Genomic DNA, 20,214 nt, shown 5'->3' on the forward strand with positions numbered 1-20,214 from the left:
CCCTCAGGTGTCTATCATTCTCAATGTGGTGATCACAGTACCTGACCCCTATCAAAAAACTCAATTACTAAACAGTACGAAGGTGTTTCGTACTAAAATCAGGAAGATAGAGCACAGTTTTATAGTCCCTACACTGGCTCCCTGAAGCTCAAAGAATAGACTTCACAATACCGTTGTTAGTTTAGACAGTAAATCACTGAAAGGTTTGGCACCACAATACATCAAAATTTGCTGTTGTTGTATCAACCTTCCAGACCCCTCAGGTCTTCTGGCTCTGGTCTGCTGTGCAGAACCAAACGAGAAGAAGCAGCATTCAGCTTCTATGTACCACAAATCTGGGACAAACTTCCAGAAAACTGCAAAACAGCTGAAACACCGACTGCATTTTATGAGACAATCTGATTCAATTTAGACCACTGAATTTTGTTTAACATAAATCCAATTAATTCCACCATAATCCACACAATGAATTGCAAACACTGCAATGTATTGTTTGCTTTCTTTAGAAAACAATAGTCAAATTTTGTAGGTCACTTGATACCAGTAGGTAAAAATCCACTAAAAGAAGCGCTGTTGAGTCCATCAATATTCACCAACGGTGAAGGTAGGTTTCCTTTTTTTTTTTTTTAACAAAGGAAACCTACAGCAGAATCAGCCTCCTTTAGACGGGAAGTATAAACTACAGAAGTCAACTAAGAAAATCACAGAAGGGTTGTTTTTTATGGAAAGTAAAAACAAAAATAATAGTTTTTCATTATTGGCAACAAGCCTCTTTCACAGGCACCCAAGAAAAAAACAGTAAAACACTGAATCACAGATAAATTAATAAATCTAATTATAAGGTTGAGAGCCGTTGCAGCTAGAAAATATCATCATATCAATTATATAAAGCAGCACAGAACATAATTCCTTTTGGTACATTAAAACTGTATTTTATTGCAAGTCATGAAATAAAGCAAATCTACTAAGGGAGAGATCGGTATTGTTTTTCCATTGTAAGTCTTTTACACATTTTAAATGCTATTACCCTCCAAACTCCCACTTCCATTGGATCATATTGACAATATGATCATGACAATATCCAAGTACATTAGATAAAAGTCAGGGTTGCTTCATCGACCAGGGATAATTCTGGCAGATAATTATGTTATTGTAAACTGGTATACATAAATGACTGTGATATGCCTTATGTATGGTCACAACAAGAATCCTTGCTTTTACCTTGTTTCTACTGTAGTAATGTGCCCTTCTTGTCGGTTTCGCTTCTACTGAATTCTGCACAATTCTGCCCTGACAAAGAAATACAACCAAACATCAGAAACACAACAACAAAACGTCATGCAATCAGATGTATGACGAGACGAAAGGGCCTCTGCTTCTCTCCATAAAAACATTTTCTTCTCTAATGAGACAGAAATGCAGTAAACCCAAATCTATGACTTCATGTTTTATTCAATATTTATTTGTAATGTATTCATGATTGCTGCACTTTTTCTCCTTACTATCTTCTTACTTCCCAATGGTTCACTTTCCGTCTGTTGCTAGCTGCAGTCGGACCAAACCGTTGTAAGGGCTCCCAAGAGCCATATGAACTGGGCAAAGAAAAATATTTAACTTATTTTTTCTCTGGTTGCATTCACAAGGCAAAGACAAATGCTGAGGTGAAGGGTTGTTGTTGCTGTTGCTGTTAGATGTTGAAAAATCAGCTCAGCAGTGACTTGAGAAAAGTGTGCATATCCCTTAAAGGTTTTCCCACTACAAACATAAATCTCAGTGTAAGTAAAATGCAGAAAATGATCTAGATTCTGTGGTGGGATAAACTTGATTGTAATCCAGCAAGACACAATTGACTGCCTCTAAGTTACATTTATTATCAGGTATTGGTGCACCTTTCTCTTTGTAATGCCACTTTGGGAAACTACCCACATGGTACATTAAAAAAAAACTAAATGCTCCGGGCAGCAGAGATCCACAACTCAGGTGAGAGAATCTGATCTGTCGACTGGACAACAATCACTCATGCAGGCCATAAATCTAGAATTTTTGCAAAGGAGGTAGAAGTAAAGCTGTTAAAATATATTTTTGAAGTTTGATTTTCTACACACCAACAAAAAATGTGGATTTTGTTATCTTTATTTAGAAAAGTTATTCAAAATAGTGAGAGTATGATTTCCTTTTTGAACATCACTCTTGCAGGTTATGAACCCATTATAATAACTGACCAGGATTTCCAATGTTTCCCCTTGTACCGAATCTTTGAGGTTGGAAGTTTTATTTTTCACTTACAGAAAAGTCAGGGCTTTCCCTCGTTCACTTGGATTCCTACCTAGGTAACGCTTGTAAGTTAACTACTTATTAAAGAAAATTGAGAAACAAGTCTGTGGTGGATGTGCAAAACCAGAGAAAACTCTTCTCACAGGACGGGTAGCTGACAGCAGCATAAGCTGATTTTACAAAGTATTGATTGAGGAAAGTTATTCTGAACTGATATCATCTATGTTAGAGTTTAATTACAAAAAGATTTTAAAACCATGCAACATCTTAATATCGCTTTATAATAAAATACACCACTTTGTATTGGTCTGACCTGTTCAGGGTGACCCCGCCTACGTTAGGGACATGGATGGATGGATGGATGGATGGATGGATGGATGGATGGATGGATGGATGGATGGATGGATGGATGGATGGATGGATGGATGGATGGATGGATGGATGGATGGATGGATGGATGGATGGATGGATGGATGGATGGATGGATGGATGGATGGATGGATGGATGGATGGATGGATGGATGGATGGGTCTGTTTAATAAAATCTCAATAAAATCTATTTCTGGTTGTAATGTGACAAATTAAGGGCGTCAGTCTAATTCTCCATGTTATCGAGATTTTAAATAAACTTGTTTTATGCAGCCACGTTTTTATATGTGCATATGTTTTATTGTCATAGCAATTCTTCTGTCCAGGGCTTACACAAGCTTCCAAACGTTGCACACTTTAGTCATCCGGACCATTATGTGTGCAGTAACACTTCATTCACTGACTAGCTGTGTTACAAATTGTTCCTCTTGTGCCAGAATAGCTTCAACCCTTAGGTAGGGCCCAAAAAAAGCACAAAATATCTGTTAAAAATTGATTAGGGCAGAAGAGCTTTCCAAAATATGCATACTATACAACTATATTTGTGCATAAAACTCAAGGTAATTTAATTTTGCCTTGAGTTTCAATGTGTGATATTTTTTTAACATTGACGTGTGTTTAGAATCTACCTCTTGTTTTCCATTGAGTAAGAAAAGTTAGTTATTCAAACACACACTTCCAAAAAAAAGTAGAATATCACTTTCCATCCCTGAGTCGGTGTGAGCATGCAGTAAGTGTGTCTTTGCCTGCAAGTCCTGCCTCAGGCATTTATAGTGTCTGAAAGAGCAGCCCCACCAGACAGAAACTGCATCGTTCCAAGTAAGCTACAGGCAAACACATCATCACTCTCTCTCTCTGTCTCTCTCTCTCTTGCACACACGCACATGGAGTGTGTCTTTGCACACACACACACACACACACGCGCATACACAGAGTTTTAAGTGAAAATGTACTCTGTGGCCCTTTTCCCTACGGATGCACTTACTGTGTTAGACCTGCACATGTTCACCCTCTAATGAGGGGACTAGGGGACAGAGCAAGAAAGTGGGGAGTAAAAGGTGAGCAGGGAGAGATTCTTATATTTCCGCAGTGTTTATAGACAGGTGAATCCCATTGTTCAGAGTCTGCCACTTTGCTTTTATAGGAGAACTGTAACTACCACATGAATTTGGAGAATTTTCCTTGTCGAAATGGGTTTCAGTTTCTCTTCCTCTCTCTGAGCAGATGTGATGAATTTTTATTAGATGGTTCCCTTTTCAAGCCTATCTCTGACCATGTGTATGCCCTACAGTCACACACATAAACACCTGCATGAACAACAACTATACACACACACACACACGCACACGCATGCATGCAGACCTTAGATGAGAGCCACTCTGAGAGCAATGAGGGAATTAGTGTTGATACTGAGCTTGAAGAAGACCCCGTGCTGTTAACGCTACTGAAGAAGGATTTTTTTAATAGAAGCATCACACATGAGCTTTTAATATTGATCGTTTCCAGCTTTCATCACACACTCGTTGCATATGTATGTTTCCAATGATCATCTGTTCGCTCATATCTTTTGGTGCTCTCGATTTTAATCAAGTGCAATAACGCTGTTAATTGGTCCTTCATGTGTTGTGCTTTCATCTCCTTAATTTCTTTCCCTCTCGTGTTGCCTGCCATGTCCTCACAACTCTTTTATTTGTCCCACTTTCATGCTGCAGCATCCTGATAAGGCCTGGGAGCAACCTCAAGCTGCCACTTGCTGCATGCACTCAGTGTGAGGCGCAACACTTTAACCTGCTGAGACAATGAGCTCAGTGAGAATAAGTGACTTTTTTTTTTCTGTTTAACGCCATTACATTGTCACCGGAGATTTGATTTGTGGGGCAAATTGAAAATAATGACAACATGCGAGGGCTTTCAGCGTTGTCTAGGAAATTCATTGTCTTATTATTTTCTAATTACACACGATGCATTTCTTATGTAATGCTGTGAATCTAATAAAACCAAATCTCCTCAGAGAGATTTCAAACCCAAGGCATCCTGGTCTCGGAAACAGAACCTCTTTCAGTTATGTGTGAAGAAAGTCATGGGGGGTCTTTAGTGATCGATAAGGAATGGGCCGCAACTGTCACACCTCGTTTTACACAGCTGAAGAGGTACACACACTGATTTGCACGCAAGCAACACCAAGGTGAAGGCATCTTGAAAATCTTATTAAAAGTGTGAAACTGGATAGTAACGGTGTGCTTAATTACCGTTTTGAGGGCTTTTGGGACGCAGACAGTTTCCTTCTATAAGATGTGTGCACATTTCGTTGTTTAATTATTTTTCTCACATACAAACACACTAAAATAGAAATGGGTTGGTACAGAGAAGGGTAAAATTAAAGCAGTGATCAGAGGTTTGCATACCATCATCGTCCATGTCCATGAGTTAGATCACTTTTGGACTTTTAGTGATTCGGTTTATTATTTCTGTTTTGTGATGGATTGATTGCACAATATTCTACTTTAACATATTTTTTCAAAACTCAGATGCACACCTTTCAATTGTTGTGGATGCTTTTCTCAAGCTACTTGTCCCTGAGGAAGCTTTCACTTTGGCAATACAAATGTTACAGCCATCAAAAAATTGGCAGAGACGTGACTTTCAGGTACAGTCCATGCACTTCAGTAAAGTTAAGGAAGAGATCTTAGGGCTCTTTCAAAATCTGTTTTTTGTTTTGTTTTGTTTTTTTTATTCAACAAAAGACCAAACAGTGTCCAGATTTCAGCAATCAATCTGTTGATTGGTTGTAAAGTAAAAAAAAAAAAAAATTTATTAAGAATTAAGGTAACACTGCTTCATTGGAGATTATTGCATCCACTTTGTGAAATGCATTAGAACGATCGCCAGACAAACAGTCCCACAGCATGATACTACCACCACCATTTCAACTGAGCTTATAAAAATTTATTATTGAGCAGAAGCTATTTTTCTAGAAGTTTTTATAAAAACTTTTTTCACTGTGAATGATGATGCAGGTTTTAGAAGTTTACTGTAAACAGGCTTATGCTACAAGGTTTTTGTTGTTTTGTTTTACCCTAGTCAATATTGTTGTATTTAAGGGGCTTCTTACAGCTCATGGAAAATGGATGTGCTGTGCCTTTTTATGATCTCAAGCCGGTCTCCTCATTCTCCTTTGGTCTCTGACATCAGCAAAGCCTTTTTGTCCACATAACTGTTGCGCAGTGGATATTTTCCCTTTTTCTGACAATTTTCTGTAAACCTAAGACATTATTGCTTTGAAAATCCCACAAGTGGAGTAGTGTGTGAAATTCTTATGCCAGGTTGTTTTTGCAAGAACAAACATGTCATGTGCAAAGTCCCTTAAATCCCCTTTCTTTCGCTGATGCTTGTCTTGAACTCAAGCAAGTTATCTTCACCACATCAAAGACCAACTGAATTGAGTGACAGCTATGTGATTAGCCAATTATTTCTTTGTCTTAACAAGCGATTCAACAGGTGAATCAAGTCAATTGGTGAAGGAATATTGTTTAACACTTTGTGCATTAAAGTTACAACATACTGCCGGGTTCTCACATCTACAGAGCGCCCTGAAGCTCCTCTCCTCATCCTCAGTCAGGAGGCGCTGTGATTAATTCGTAAAAGTCTGCTTTACTTTGAGCAAAGCATGAAGATGAAAGACATGCTGGGGCAGGAAAAGGTGAATGAGTAAGAAAAGACAGCAAGTGAGGCAGATACAGAAAGCTTTTTTATAAAAATGGTCCTGCCATCTGGTTGCAGGATGACACACCTGATACAGACAGAGTGGCAGGTGAAACACTAATGAGGGGTAGATATTGTCAGTTTCTAAAGGACAGAGGAAGCGAGATTCAGTGAATTGTATGTGTGTGCGTGTGTGTGTGTGTGTGTGTGTGTGTGTGTGTGTGTGTGTGTGTGTGTGTGTGTGTGTGTGTGTGTGTGTGTGTGTGTGTGTGGATGCATGACGGTTCTTCGCTCTGACACGAAGCCTGACGTGCCAGGTCTGTCATCTCCTGTTCTCTCATGGGGGAGAAAGGGCAGACTAGCTTTTCACTCATATCCTAAAACAAACATTGACGTACATGAAAATTAATTGTATGGACACATGCTCAGGCACTGCCCCAAAAGAACCAGTGTCCCCTCAAAACCATAACACTATAAGGTCTAGTAATCGTATTGTGGCGAGATCAGGGTTTGTATTGCTGCGATGCAGGTAATGCTAATGTTCATCTACAAGACTCGCTGTGGAGCGTCTGTCTGACAGCACCAAGGACACGCTACTGCAACTAAGCACTTGCCTGACAACATGAATAGACTCTGCAAAAGCAATTTCATGTGGCAGTAAGTGAAATATTTACATAACACATATTTGCAATTACTTACAGCCTGCCAAAGTTGGAAGCATGTTACAAGCTAAAGTGAATATAAAATCGTCATACACCGACAAAACAAGCCTCTATTTAAGTACGTGCAAAACTCGGGAACACAGGTAAGATAGAAAATCTTCATCTTTCGAAAGAGTGTGTAGCGAGAGCTTTTTTTATTAGGATAAGACATAAAAAGAGCGCGCACCAATAAATAGACGATTTTTGATTGACCTTGACACCAAGACTCTCAGAAGAAGGAACATTTCAGTTCTTAGCTGATGAAAAGATTCCTCATTCTATTTGATTCATTTTTGAGCCCTGCTGCAGTCTATGCATAACACGTGCGAACAAGCACACAGACACCCACAGATGCAGAAACATGCACAACCTTATTTCACTTAAGGTGCTGAAGATAAAGTGTGATTTTGCGGATGGCTCGAGGCAGCGCAGAGTCTTAGCTTATTTGTGGCTGCATGTGTTAATGGGGTTTGTGTTCAAACAGCCTAATCAGGATGCAACCTATTCCCATGTCACAGTTTTTGCATATCAGTGCTTTGTGGGATTGCTGTATTCCTGCTTATTGCAATGTAAGCAGACTGTTTTGTAAAACATGCAAAAGAAAGTAAAACAATAACAAGTACACTGCTTTGTTGCAGCAGGTTATACTTTTTTGATTCAATGTTGGTAACATCCCTCCTTGTTTAGGCATGCTTTTCCATTTTGCAGTTGTCTATTTAGATCCATTTTGTCATAAAGATAATGGTAAAGCTTTTCTATTATATAGTAGGATTTCTTTTCAAACTGTATAACTTGGGTCAAACATTTTTGAGTCATTTTCCACAAGGTTTTCACAATAGTTGAGGAATTTTGTCTGGCTTTTCCAGACAGAACTGGTAAGACAGTCATGTTTGTAGGTTCCCTTGCTCATATGCACTTCTGCAGCTTTGCTCTCAAATCTTCAGTGATCAGGCCTTTGTCATAGCCATGTTAGACATTCACTTTGCTATCTCTAAGTGACACTGTAAAACAAATTGGTGGGATAAGGTAATGGGATGCCTCAATATTTTGACTTAATGTTCTTCCTAATCACAATATCTAGTCTGCATTTCCTTACTTCAAAGTTCTCAGGCTTCCAAGCTTCACCGGTTTTTCCAAAGATTCATAACAAAAAACACATTGCAGCTTCAATATACTACAAAACATGTCTCCAAAAATAACATGCTTTTGAGCTTTTGTAAAAAATTTATGTGGCTTTTTTTGTTTGTTTTTATAGAAGCAACTTTTTCTTCCCCTCGTGGTCCTTTAGGCCATATCAGTACAGTAGTTGTTTCACAATGGATTTTATCAGCTTTTGTTAGCATGTTTACAAAATCTCTTGCTTTGGTTCTGAGGTGGATTTGCACCAAAAAGTACTTTTCTTCTTGAACCACATAAGAATTTAACACTCATCACAGTATTTATACTTGCATATAACTTTTGAACAGATAACGTTTCACCTTTAGGCATCTGGATATTGTTTCTTGGTATGTCACCTTATTAAATAAATAGATAATAGGATGAGGACATAAAATATATTGACATTGTTTGTCAGAAGATACCTGCTCTTTCTGGCATTTGCTTCTCATCTTCCACCGGTGCTTGTTAAAGACTAAATGTTTAATTCCTGGGACCTGCTTTCTCTGAAAGAAGTGAAGTTGCCTATCCGTAAAAATGTCTTGCCCTTTATCCAACTTATTTGGGACACAAAACAAAATCTGATTCAATTCCCACATTTGGCCCTGTGGGAACTGAATCAGAATAACTTCAAAGGTTCAGGAGTTTTGCTTCTTGAACTGAACTAGTCTTTGTGAAGGATAATTGCAGTGTCTCTGTGTGCTTTCCAACTTCAGGGACAGCTTTTCATGTCATCATGAAGAAGCATATTATGTGTCATACAGGAAATTATCACATAAAGCTTGTTAGCACATATTCACATGCAGCCAACATGTGCATGCAAGCTCACCTTTGGAGAAATTCTCACAACCATGTGCAACCTGCGAGGTTCACAGGTGCTCTCAATCTGCCTCTGCTGTTATCTTCTTTAACACTGTTTTTTTCTGTGTAGTTTCCTCCAAACACTTTTCTACTCAGGCAGGTCCCACATTTCTCCTTGTTTTTCTGTTTCTGTAATTTTCTTCTTACTGCATAGTTCATTATTTTCATTCCTTCTCTCTTTGTCCTCCTTCTTATTTTTTTCCAAATTCCTCTCATACATCTTCCTACTACGGTAATACTCTAAGGTCTATAGTGACATAGTATTCTGTGGGTGTAATTTTCTTGTCATTGAGTAAGGACATTGGATTCTTCAGTTATAAAAGGACAAATCAATCAGACTTTTATTTGAGTTTAAAATTTAAGAAAACAAATAAGCAGAAGAGGCTTAAAAAGTAGCACCAGTGTTTTTTTTTTTTTTTTTTTTTTTTGCCATCTATCATACTAAAGTGGAGATCTGGAACTTATGCTCAATGCAATAGAAAGATGGGCTTATTGGGAACATGTAAATACGTCAAATCACATTTACTAAATAAGCATTTTTATTTTGACCACAAAAATGAAAATAAAATAAAAGCCTTTATTGATTTCTCCACTCGCAGAAAACATATGTAAATATTATATCAGAACAATAAAAATCTATTTTTACAGAAACAGAAACACAAGTTTGATGAAAAGCATGTTTAATATCTGCTTAATGGTTATTTTCAAAAAAGGTACTTTTAATCTGACAAACTAGACTCATTCGGACTCATATTCTAATTTATCTAGTATGTCTGTATATAAAGTTGGAGATTTATTAAATGTTTTCTTTTTCTAAGTAAAAAAAAAACATCAAATATTTTCAAGCAAAAAAAAAAAACAGCCTTGATTAAACCTGAAATTATTAGATTTTTAGAAACAGATTTTGCCATTTCTTAAACCTTTACTCTATTTGTGAGAACCAAAAACAACAACAAAAAAAGTAGGGACACGTGTAATTCAAGACCCGTCCGAGAATGGATATTTAAGACGATTTCAGACAACCATACTCTGTTGTTTATAAGACCTGTTATAAACATCTGTTGCAAACAGAACTAGTTTTTGAGGCCTTTGTGAGTGAGAAAAAGACTTTTGATGGTTGGCCTTGTTTTATGTAATGCCATCTTCACTTTTACTTTCCTGGTCCTTGTTGTGGAAATGTAGTGTTTTATGTAATCTTCTAAAAAAGAAAAAAAAAACACAAGGTCTACTCAGTCTGCAACTCAATTCGCCTGCTGTCACTTCCTTCCCTTAGAGACACGCATAAGGATGCACGAGTCCACAATTTTGTGCACCTTTCTGCTCTGCCTTATCATGTGCATATGTGCCACATTCAAGTAACCTTTGCACTTTAGTAACTCACTTTCACTTGTGCACGCATATGCACAGACACAGCGTATACCAGCACGCTGGATTAGGGGTACAGATTAAAGATTAGGGCCAATGGTTGGATTACATAGAACTCTTCCAGCCCCTCCTCCACCAAAGGCCTAAAGCACCTCTGGCCCGATCATCTCCAGTGGTGACGTTTCATGAAACATCAGCCAGAATTTTGCATCAGTGATATATATTTGTTTAAATATTCAGTCTTAAAAAGTGCTATTTCCCCCTGTTTATTTCTCCTTTATCTGCCTGTCAGATTAAATGTTTTTTTATCGACCTTTCTTTTCCCCCCCTACCCCAAATTATGCTCAATTAGACATTCTCTCTGATGCAAGTATACTCTTGAAGTTTACATTTGATAGTATCATGCTCATATCTTAACTCGGCCAAATGCAGAGATGGGTACCACACAGGGAGAAGATAAACTGCGCTATTTTAAAGACAGAACTGAAATGAACCATTTAACAGAGATGGATGAAGTCAGGTATTTAGAGGAGGAGATGGACCATGGGGATGGATGACTGAACCTTCCAAGAAATGTTTTCTACACTAGATGGAGTGTATAAAGGATGTGGGTGAGGACTGCCGGAGGACGGAGATGGTTTATTGATTGCTGATTCACTGTCTTGATCCCTGTTGTTTTACCTGGGTGTTCAAGGCCTCGTATTATGTTCTAGGTACTATATATCTATCAAAGTACTACACACACACACCCATGCACACACACAAACTTGTGTGTGCATGGGTGCACACACAAGTTTACATATATATATATATATATATACATATATATATATATATAGCTAGAGGGAGTTACTGCAAAACAGAAGACAAGTATCAATCTGTGTGTTGCTGCAAGCTTTAGATGCTGTTGTAGTGGTATAACTCAAGACACAAACGAAAGTTCAAATATGGATATGTTTTGGGGTTTTTTTGTTTGTTTTTTTGCTTTTTTCCAGTAAAACCAAATGCATGTTGTGCTATGCAAATTAATTACACATGGCTCTTAAATAACTCAGCTGCTTGCATCTTGTTTCGTTTTATTTTCGGGGCCTTGCCCTTGATTATTAAAGTTTAATGTGAAAACTTAACTGGCGCTGCATGCAATCTGCAGACATTAGTAGTGCACAGAGGAGCTTAGCAGGAAGCTTAGTATCTGTTGACAAGGCTGGCACGCAACCAGGCTGCCAGAGGCATTAGTTTCCAGATTTGATGGGAAACTGATTTGGTCTACAAGTCACTAACACTGAAAACCACATCAAGAATATTTGTATTAATGGTTGCGGATTAATGCAGATATATTTTTTTCTGTAAAGCTGTAATTATTTAACCTTCCTGATAATTATAATAATAATACAATCTTCATTCATTCTTTATTTACTAGGTGAATGCCGTGATGCCATTTGGATGCCTTGCCCTGAGAGATGGGCGGATTTATGACAGCATATCTGATGTCACGGACAAATATGAGTTTGGCCAAGTCCTTCGAGCGTAAGTACCATAAAGTGTTATGGATGGGCTTTTGGAAACTATTAACCTTTTCTGAATGCCTTAGGACAGTTCGTATTTTTTGAATAAGATTCCGGGAAGTCATTATTAGTTTCTGTTCTTGTAGCAGATGAAGGCCGTGTGGTAGTAAGTTTGTAGAAATGCACACAAATCCTCAGAGGCTGCTTGAATGGACTAAACTCAGATTTTGTGATAGACTTCCATGTGTGAGAAAATGTTTTAAGTGCATAAATTCTTTAGGTTTAGTCTGAACAAGTTTAAATAAGGGTTTCACTTTAGTAAAGCATAAAGCTAGAGTTTGGTGGACCTTAGAAGAACTGTCACCTGATTATTCTTAAGCTCTTTATATCACTATTCTACATTTAGTTCATTCTGTGGCACATTTTTCTGATTTTCATCCCCAGGCCTACTAAAAATGACCCTGCTGCTCAAGAACCTTTCATTTTCTTCTTCAGCACACTCCACACATATGGGCACTCGAAACATATGCATGAATACCAATTGGTGAAAGAGGCCATATGGTGACATCAGCATCTGGCCTCAGAAATTTCTCCTCAGATTTTGCATAACACACGCATACAGATACACACAATCATATTAGCAGAGAAGAAGCAGACTGAACGACACAAATGTTTGTTTTACATGTGCATTTTCTTGTTAAAACTGGGTAGATTAATGTTCATAAAACTGCACTGAAATATAACTGTGTGTGAATTTTTGAAAAGCTTGTTGTTTTGCTAATTTATATTTTGACTCCACCCCTAATCTGATCGGAGGGAAATGAGCAAAGAAGAAAATATATTACAAAAAAAAATTAAACAGAACCATAGATTAAAACCTAATATTAAAGCTTCATTATGCACTTTTTATAGTTTTATTTTTCATAATATTGCTTCTTAAAATTCATTTGCATGAAGCCCTGCAGGCCCTCAAAGGATAAAAACCTAATGATTCCAAGATGATGGCAGCAATGGATCCTTTGCAAATCTCTTATTTATAGCCCCTTTTTTTTAAGCCAGTGGCTCACCTCCCAACTAAATTATTTCTGGGAATTTCACAACACAGCCAGTGTTTGTTTTATACCAATTTGAATATCACATCTCATTTACTCTGGAAACTTGTAGCTAAACGAGGCTCTTAAAAAAATGAACAAATATTTCATTTTGTATTTTCTTTGATATTATTTATGGTTGCTTCCCTTCTGTCTGTCTATTTTTTTCTCACTGTGTAGGAAGGAGTTTTGTGAGCTGTGCCTGGCAAAGGACAGACAAACAGAAAAGGTGTTTGTCTGCAAGAAATTCTTCAAGAAGGATGGAAGGAAAGTCCGCAAAGCCGCCAAAAATGAGATCATGATCTTGAAATTGTATGTAATCAGTTCACAAATAGAAATAGCAGCGTCTGTACTAGTGAAAAAGAGCAATTAACTTATGAGATGTTTTAATTATACTTGACCCATAATGAAACCTGAATTAAGTTTGCAACAGGGAAGATACGTTTCAAACCTGTCAATATTTATCTGAGTAAATTTAATGATGGTTTTAACAACCATAAATTTATCGCAGTGGCCGATGATCCAAGGAAACCACACGTACACAAACAAGCAATACATTAACCAATTAAGTCCTCTGTAAACAGCGAAAGGTTATGATATGTCCTCTGCCAGCCTCCACTGGTTGGTTGGAGCAGAAAACACAATTCAAACACAAGTTTGGAAGTGAGAACATCTTGGAACATCATATGATACTAGCAGACTTAAAGAAATAAAAAGATGATGATGTGTACTTTGGTGATAATATGAAGTTGCTTTTCAAGAAAAAAAACAATAATACAAAAATAATAATCCCAAACCTGGAGTCAAGATAACTCTCAACTACTTATAAAAAGAAAGTAAAGCTGCTTGAGTGGCCCAGCCAAATAATCTGACTTGAATATCAAACTATAATCAAACTAAAGATCAGAGGCATAGAAGAGACCTCTATGCAGAACATTTAAGATTTTGATAGTAGTTTGTGTGTAAAAGAATGGCCAAATTCACAATGGAGAAATACATACAAATAGTTTCTTCATACAAAAATATTTCCAGGTATTCAGTAAATTTCAGTTATCAGTTATTCACTTCTTGGCATTAAAGTGAATGTTTTTGAGTCTTGCAATTTCAGATGATAATTTTATTATTTTAGTCAAGATTAGCTTGTGTCCATAAAGAGCGAGCAGCCAGCTTCAAACTCATGTCAAAAACCATGAAAGAGAGAAAAGATCCATCTCCAAATCATGACCCTGTCATTTCAAGGAATATGCTTTTTCAGCTGAGCTGTTTGTCAGAAATATTATATTCATGCATATAATGAGTTCAGGACCTTTCATCGTGTATTATTCATGCTGTTATTAGTATTGAGATAACGTTCATTTTTTTCAATGCTCCATTACTCATATGACTTGGCAGCACTATGTGCTGCATCCTCTCTGTCTTCTGAAGAACTTGGTCACAGTCCAGCAAAAGTTCTGCTTAGAAATAATGATTCTTGCAGTACGACTGATATTTTCCCTATGAAACAAACTAAACATGTTCTCTAATGAGAAAGTGCCTTGCATATCATGGCCAATTTGCTTGTTAACTAAAATTTTAAATAGAAATGCATGTACTATCGACTGCTGTAGACATTGTTATAACATTTCAATACCAGATCACTCCACTTTTGTATTACTTACTGATTTTTTAATTTTATTTCTGAGCTTAAACCAATTTTTGACCAAGCAGTTTTGCTTGATTTCAACCTTAAGAAAAAGTACAGGTAAAATCACAAATAGGAAAAAATTAAATAAAATAAAAATCTCTAATTCTAAATGAGGTTTCCATACATTTTTGAAGCTGGAATGGGGTTTATTTTTCGCTGGGTCGTTTTCTCTGCTATATGTGTTTGTGGCTCAAGATTTTGTATCAGTTTTCAGAGTTATACCAGTGCAGGCAAGTACATGAATAGACTGAAACAATTTTTTGTCAGTTTTTGAAAACAAGACCCCTGCAACCTCTAACATATTTTGGGTTTTTCAGGATCAATCACCCAAACATTCTTCAGCTGATAGATACATTTGAAACTCGAAAAGAATACTTCATCATCCAGGAACTGTAAGTACTTCTTTCGGTTTGAGTTTCCTGTCCATGCTTCCTGTACTTGATGTGTTAATTGCGTCTTAGCACACAGAAGCTTTTTAGTTGAGAGGTAGATGTTTAATATTTCCCTTTATTACTGTGTACTCCAACTCCCCTATGCAACAGAGGAAGATGTTAGATTTGATGAGATGTTAACAATGTGTAACACTCATTACTCAGTGGGCCTGAAGCATTGCTTTGGAACAAACAAGTCTTAAACAGGGAGAGCGGAATCGATCAATCGGGGACACAACCAAATTTGAGTAAATTGCGTCTTGTGCAATTCAACATTTGTAACTTGGTTTAAATGTTGTAACATATGTTAAAACAAGAAAAAGTTTTGTCACTAATAAAACACAGAGAAGCGAACTATTTTAAGTGACTGCATTTGTCACTGTTAAGCTACTTAGGAGCTCACTTTTCAGTCTGGGCTATAGTTGTCCTGTTCTCAGCAGGACAACTATAATCACTCTCATCATTTATTTCCAAAGATAACTTAAGTCCTTTAGAGTAATAACCAGGAGCCTTGCTTTAATTGCTCAGTAGCGATAGCTCGAGGCCAACTAACACAAAGCACTATGTAAAAACACATTAACAGCAATACAAGGATTAATCTGCAGTGTTAAAAGAAAAAAAAATCAGCAGGTGTATTAGCCAATATATTTGGCACTGTGCAAAGTGACAAATATTTTTTTGTGCCTAAATCTTCTCCAGTGCCACAGGGGGTGATGTTTTTGACTGGATTCTGGACCAAGGGAATTACACAGAGAGAGATGCTTCGAATGTTATCAGACAAGTCCTGGAGGCTGTGGCGTACCTACACTCCCTCAACATTGTTCACAGGAACTTGAAGGTGCAGTCACTTTGTTTCTATCTAAGATTTTATTTTGTGCTATCTAACAAAATCAAAATATAGCATGCTGAAGTTTGTTGTTTCAATGTAAAAATGCATTTTACAATAAAAACAAGAAGTATGAAAAATGTTATAACTAGCCTACACATAGTTGTTAGGCATCAACTATCTATAGACTAGATAGTTGTGGATGTAAGAAGATGATAACTTTATAGCCTAAGCTGACCTCTTCACCATTGCATCCCAGAATGTAACATTATGCATTTGACAGATTCTCTGAAGAGACAGATAAAAGGATTTCTCTGTCTTCTCAGTTTATAGCATACTTAACATTTCATTTCCACTGTGGGAGTAAACAATTTCTTTATGGCTCAAACGACTGTCCAGTGATACTCACAGTGCATACAGATCCATGTCTCTAATTCTTAATAGGACCCCATTAAAATGAAACAAGAGTTGTCTATCTCCAGACTCCACCTACTGGTAGAAAGTGAGTATTGCTTCAATCCAGTAGGTTTGGACTCCTAGATTTTGTCATCAAGTTGAATCACAGTGACATATTCAAATAAAAATAGGTCATGCTTACAGCCTCTGCTTGGATTGATGTCATTATTAAATCATGCCTGACCTATAAAATCAGAAGTCATTTCATCTCCACTCTCTGTCAAGATTGTAATGCAAATAAAATACAAATATGGTGATTGTGATGACTCTCTTTGCAATATGATTGTGAACAAACTCAGACTTGAACATGAATTGCATAAACATGTAAATGCCATTTTAGCAGTTTTCACTTTTCCTTTTTGTCTGACTAGAACAGGAACCTTCAACTTGTGGATGTGGAGCCATTAGCTTTTGTAGAAATAATCTCTCACAAGCATTTTGCGTAATTGTGCTCCATCTTTTTACATCAGTGCTCCAAAAACTGGCTCTTTATTCAATTCGAAATGTCTAAGTGGATCATTCTGCGAAGTTTATGAATGTAACATTTCTTAAGCAAAAACCCACATTTAATTGAGCATTTGAAGGATTTTTTTTTTTATTGTTTGGCTAAGGAAATCTCAAATTTAAATTAATTTAGGAGAAATAAGACATATCAGGTAATTTACTATAAATCAAGTGAAGTCAAATGCATTTGTATGGAACATTTTTAGTAACAAGCTCATTCAAAATGCTTTACATCTTAAAAACATCATAGTCACCATTTATGAAACAAGCAATAAACATTACATTTTGTCAAACGTACAAGTTGCCATTGCTGCATAAGTGATTCTTCTCTAATCTGTTATTTAATTTTCAGCTGGAAAACTTAATGTACTACACAGAAAACAACCACAACAAAGTAGTTCTGCGAGATTTTTACCTCTCCAGATTTGAGAATGGACCAATTACAGAGCCATGTGGAACACCTGAATACCTTGGTGGGTCACTCTGTTGTTTATGTGTTCCTTCATTCATGATTATCCTTATTGTCTATATTTTTTATATATATATATATATATATATATATATATATATATATATATATATATATATATATATATATATATATATATATATATATATATATATATATATATTTTAGATAAAGTACCATACCATAGCAGAAGATTGATGTTGTTGTTCACCATATAGAATTCTCTGTGAGCCTTTAAGCGCTATGAAAGAAAAAAAAATCTACCAAGGATAAGCGTTCACTCTGAAACATTACATCCCAGAAAAATATAAATGAGATTGAAAGTGTGCAGCCCTTGCTCTCCCCCTCCCATTTAGCTTCTCTTTTTATCTGCTTTTTGATTCTTTGTGCGGTCTCACTCCTCTCCATCTTGCTGATGTTTATGTGAGGGCGACCTGAAAGTGCTAAGCTGTGCTTTGGTCTGCAGTTGAAGGCCAGGGCAGTTATTCATATTGATAAGTCAAGTAATGAAATCAGTAAATAAGAAAAGATAATGTATGTGCCAGTGGAAAGAAGGATGTGAAAAATTGAATAGTGGGAGACAGGCTTGGAGAAAAACTATTTGTGCATCTGGAGAATCTGATGAGGTGGAGAAGTGTAAATTAAAACCCAGAAATCTATTCTAATCACACACAAACTCTGCATTTGCTCCTATGCTTTCAGCTCCTGAAGTGGTTGCTCGTCATCGATATGGCCGCCCTGTGGACTGCTGGGCAGTGGGGGTGATAATGTTCATACTGTGAGTCCTTATTGCAAACTCAAAACTGTGCAACTGCGCAAACCAAAATATTAACAGTTTTGTTTTATCCAAAAATGTTATTTACCATCTAATGAAACCAGAGGTTTGCATACAGTATACAAGACACCAGTCTTTGTCCAATACCGTTTCAGACTAAATGTTTCTTCAAACTCAGAAATTTACACACACTAAGATTACTATGACTTTAATCAATCAATCAAGCAAGTTTTTTTGGTATAGCACATTTCAGCAGCAAGGCATTTCAAAGTGCTTTACACCATAAAAAACACAAAAACACAAAGTCATGCAGCATAGACTCAACAATCAAAACATTACATTAAGCCAAGGGCCATCATAAAATTCGTAATTGATTACATTTCAAATGTGTTCCTTGGTAGTGATAAAATATATATTTACATTCTTTTACAGTTTATTCAAACATCTGGTTTTACTTTAAATATTATTTGTTCCTTTTTTAATGCAACTACTTTTCCGGCAGCTTATCGGGCAATCCTCCTTTCTATGATGAAACAGAGGAGGAAAACACAGATCTACATAATCGCATCATCTTCTGTCGCATCGTTGCTGGGGAGTTCGAGTTTGATTCTCCTTACTGGGATGACATTTCACCTGCAGGTGTTTTCCTCAACCACACGATGGCACTGAACACTCACTTCCTCTAAGCACTGGCCTACAGTTCTGAGCTCAGTTTCAAACAACTAAGAGTGACAGACAGCACAGTGTGAAAATATTCATTCTTCTATTGTAACATTTTGTCGCACTATAATAACAAATCTGAATGTATTTTGTTTGAATGTCAGTGATATAGACCAACAGCAAGAGGTGCACAATCACAAAGACAGAAGTTTGCGAGATTCTTTTATACACATATATATATATATATATATATATATATATATATATATATATATATATATATATATATATATATAATATTGTAAAGTTTTTGCAAGTCATTGTCTGCATTTAAGTTGTCATTACTGATGGTGTAAAATATATTTCTGCTGATTTTCCTTCTTCAGCAAAGGGGCTTGTGTGTAGACTTATGGAAGTGGACCAGATGCTGAGAATCACAGCAGAGGATGCGCTCCAGCATGAATGGCAAGTGTAATGGTGAAAGCACTGAGATTTTTTTTTTTTCTTTTGCATCTATGGTGCAATTGTTTAACTGTTGTACTGCATGTGTTTTGTATCAGGATTGCAGGAAATGGTGCTTCAGAGAAGAACTTGAAGGATGGTGTATGCGCCCAGTTTGAGAAGAACTTCGCAAAGGCCAAATGGCGGGTATGAGCACACTCTATTACTCTGCTTGTAGCATCTACAATGTAGGTAATATAACAGAATGACCAGATGAGTAAATGGAAGGATAGGCTAACATAATTTGAACTCACTACACAGAGATGTACTTTAAATCTGTAAAAAATATAAGGCGGGATTACTGAGGAGAAAGAAGGGAGAAGATGGCGGTGCTGACCTAACAGCATGAGTAACAGGTATTAATTTCTTTTTTCTTTCACCATGTGTTCCCAGGAGATAAAGGTATCGTTTTCCACTATGATTGAGAGTAGAAGGACAGAGTGTGAGGAGAAACTTGTATGAAGTGATTCAATAAAACATCGTTTAACAATGAAATATTGTTTTATTTTATTTATTTATTCATTTTAATGAGTGTTAACTTGCAAAGATATACATTGGAGTCAGCCTTTGTAAAATCTCTGGATAAGGCCTTAATTATGTTTAGCTTGTCAAAGTTTTTCTCAAGCTCTGCTCCTTCCTACTGTCACTCTGCCTGTCCCAAATGAGATCCATCCACTCTGCTCCACTTTTCTTCACTGGAGAAGATTCAAATGTTCACAGTGGCTCACTCTGTACCTTTCCTACTCCTCATCTGCGCTAGTTTGTCTAAACAAAGGAGTTAAAAGGTACTGATTGTCAAAGGGAACAGAGTTTTGTTCTTTTTTGTATGTTTTTATTATTATCATTATTATTATGTAGATAAGGAGTTGGAAAAATGGAAAGGAA

At 36.7% G+C, this 20,214-nt stretch overlaps 1 protein-coding gene across 2 annotated transcripts in view; it reads left to right on the plus strand.

Moving 5' to 3' along the window:
* The window catches only part of camkvl (CaM kinase-like vesicle-associated, like), a 46,283-nt gene that overhangs the window by 22,580 nt on the left and 3,489 nt on the right, over nucleotides 1-20,214 (plus strand). For both annotated transcript variants that reach the window (XM_055049565.1, XM_055049564.1), the window contains 9 exons: nucleotides 11,848-11,954; nucleotides 13,204-13,335; nucleotides 15,025-15,099; nucleotides 15,838-15,976; nucleotides 17,277-17,397; nucleotides 18,096-18,171; nucleotides 18,671-18,807; nucleotides 19,215-19,293; nucleotides 19,389-19,476. In XM_055049565.1, the coding sequence (XP_054905540.1) occupies nucleotides 11,860-11,954; nucleotides 13,204-13,335; nucleotides 15,025-15,099; nucleotides 15,838-15,976; nucleotides 17,277-17,397; nucleotides 18,096-18,171; nucleotides 18,671-18,807; nucleotides 19,215-19,293; nucleotides 19,389-19,476 (942 nt within the window). In that variant the 5' untranslated portion in view covers nucleotides 11,848-11,859. The remainder of the gene's footprint in view (nucleotides 1-11,847; nucleotides 11,955-13,203; nucleotides 13,336-15,024; nucleotides 15,100-15,837; nucleotides 15,977-17,276; nucleotides 17,398-18,095; nucleotides 18,172-18,670; nucleotides 18,808-19,214; nucleotides 19,294-19,388; nucleotides 19,477-20,214) is intronic.

The sequence above is a fragment of the Poeciliopsis prolifica genome, unplaced genomic scaffold, assembly GCF_027474105.1.
Source record: "Poeciliopsis prolifica strain line A6 unplaced genomic scaffold, Auburn_PproV2 SCAFFOLD029, whole genome shotgun sequence".
NCBI classification, from domain to species: domain Eukaryota; kingdom Metazoa; phylum Chordata; class Actinopteri; order Cyprinodontiformes; family Poeciliidae; genus Poeciliopsis; species Poeciliopsis prolifica.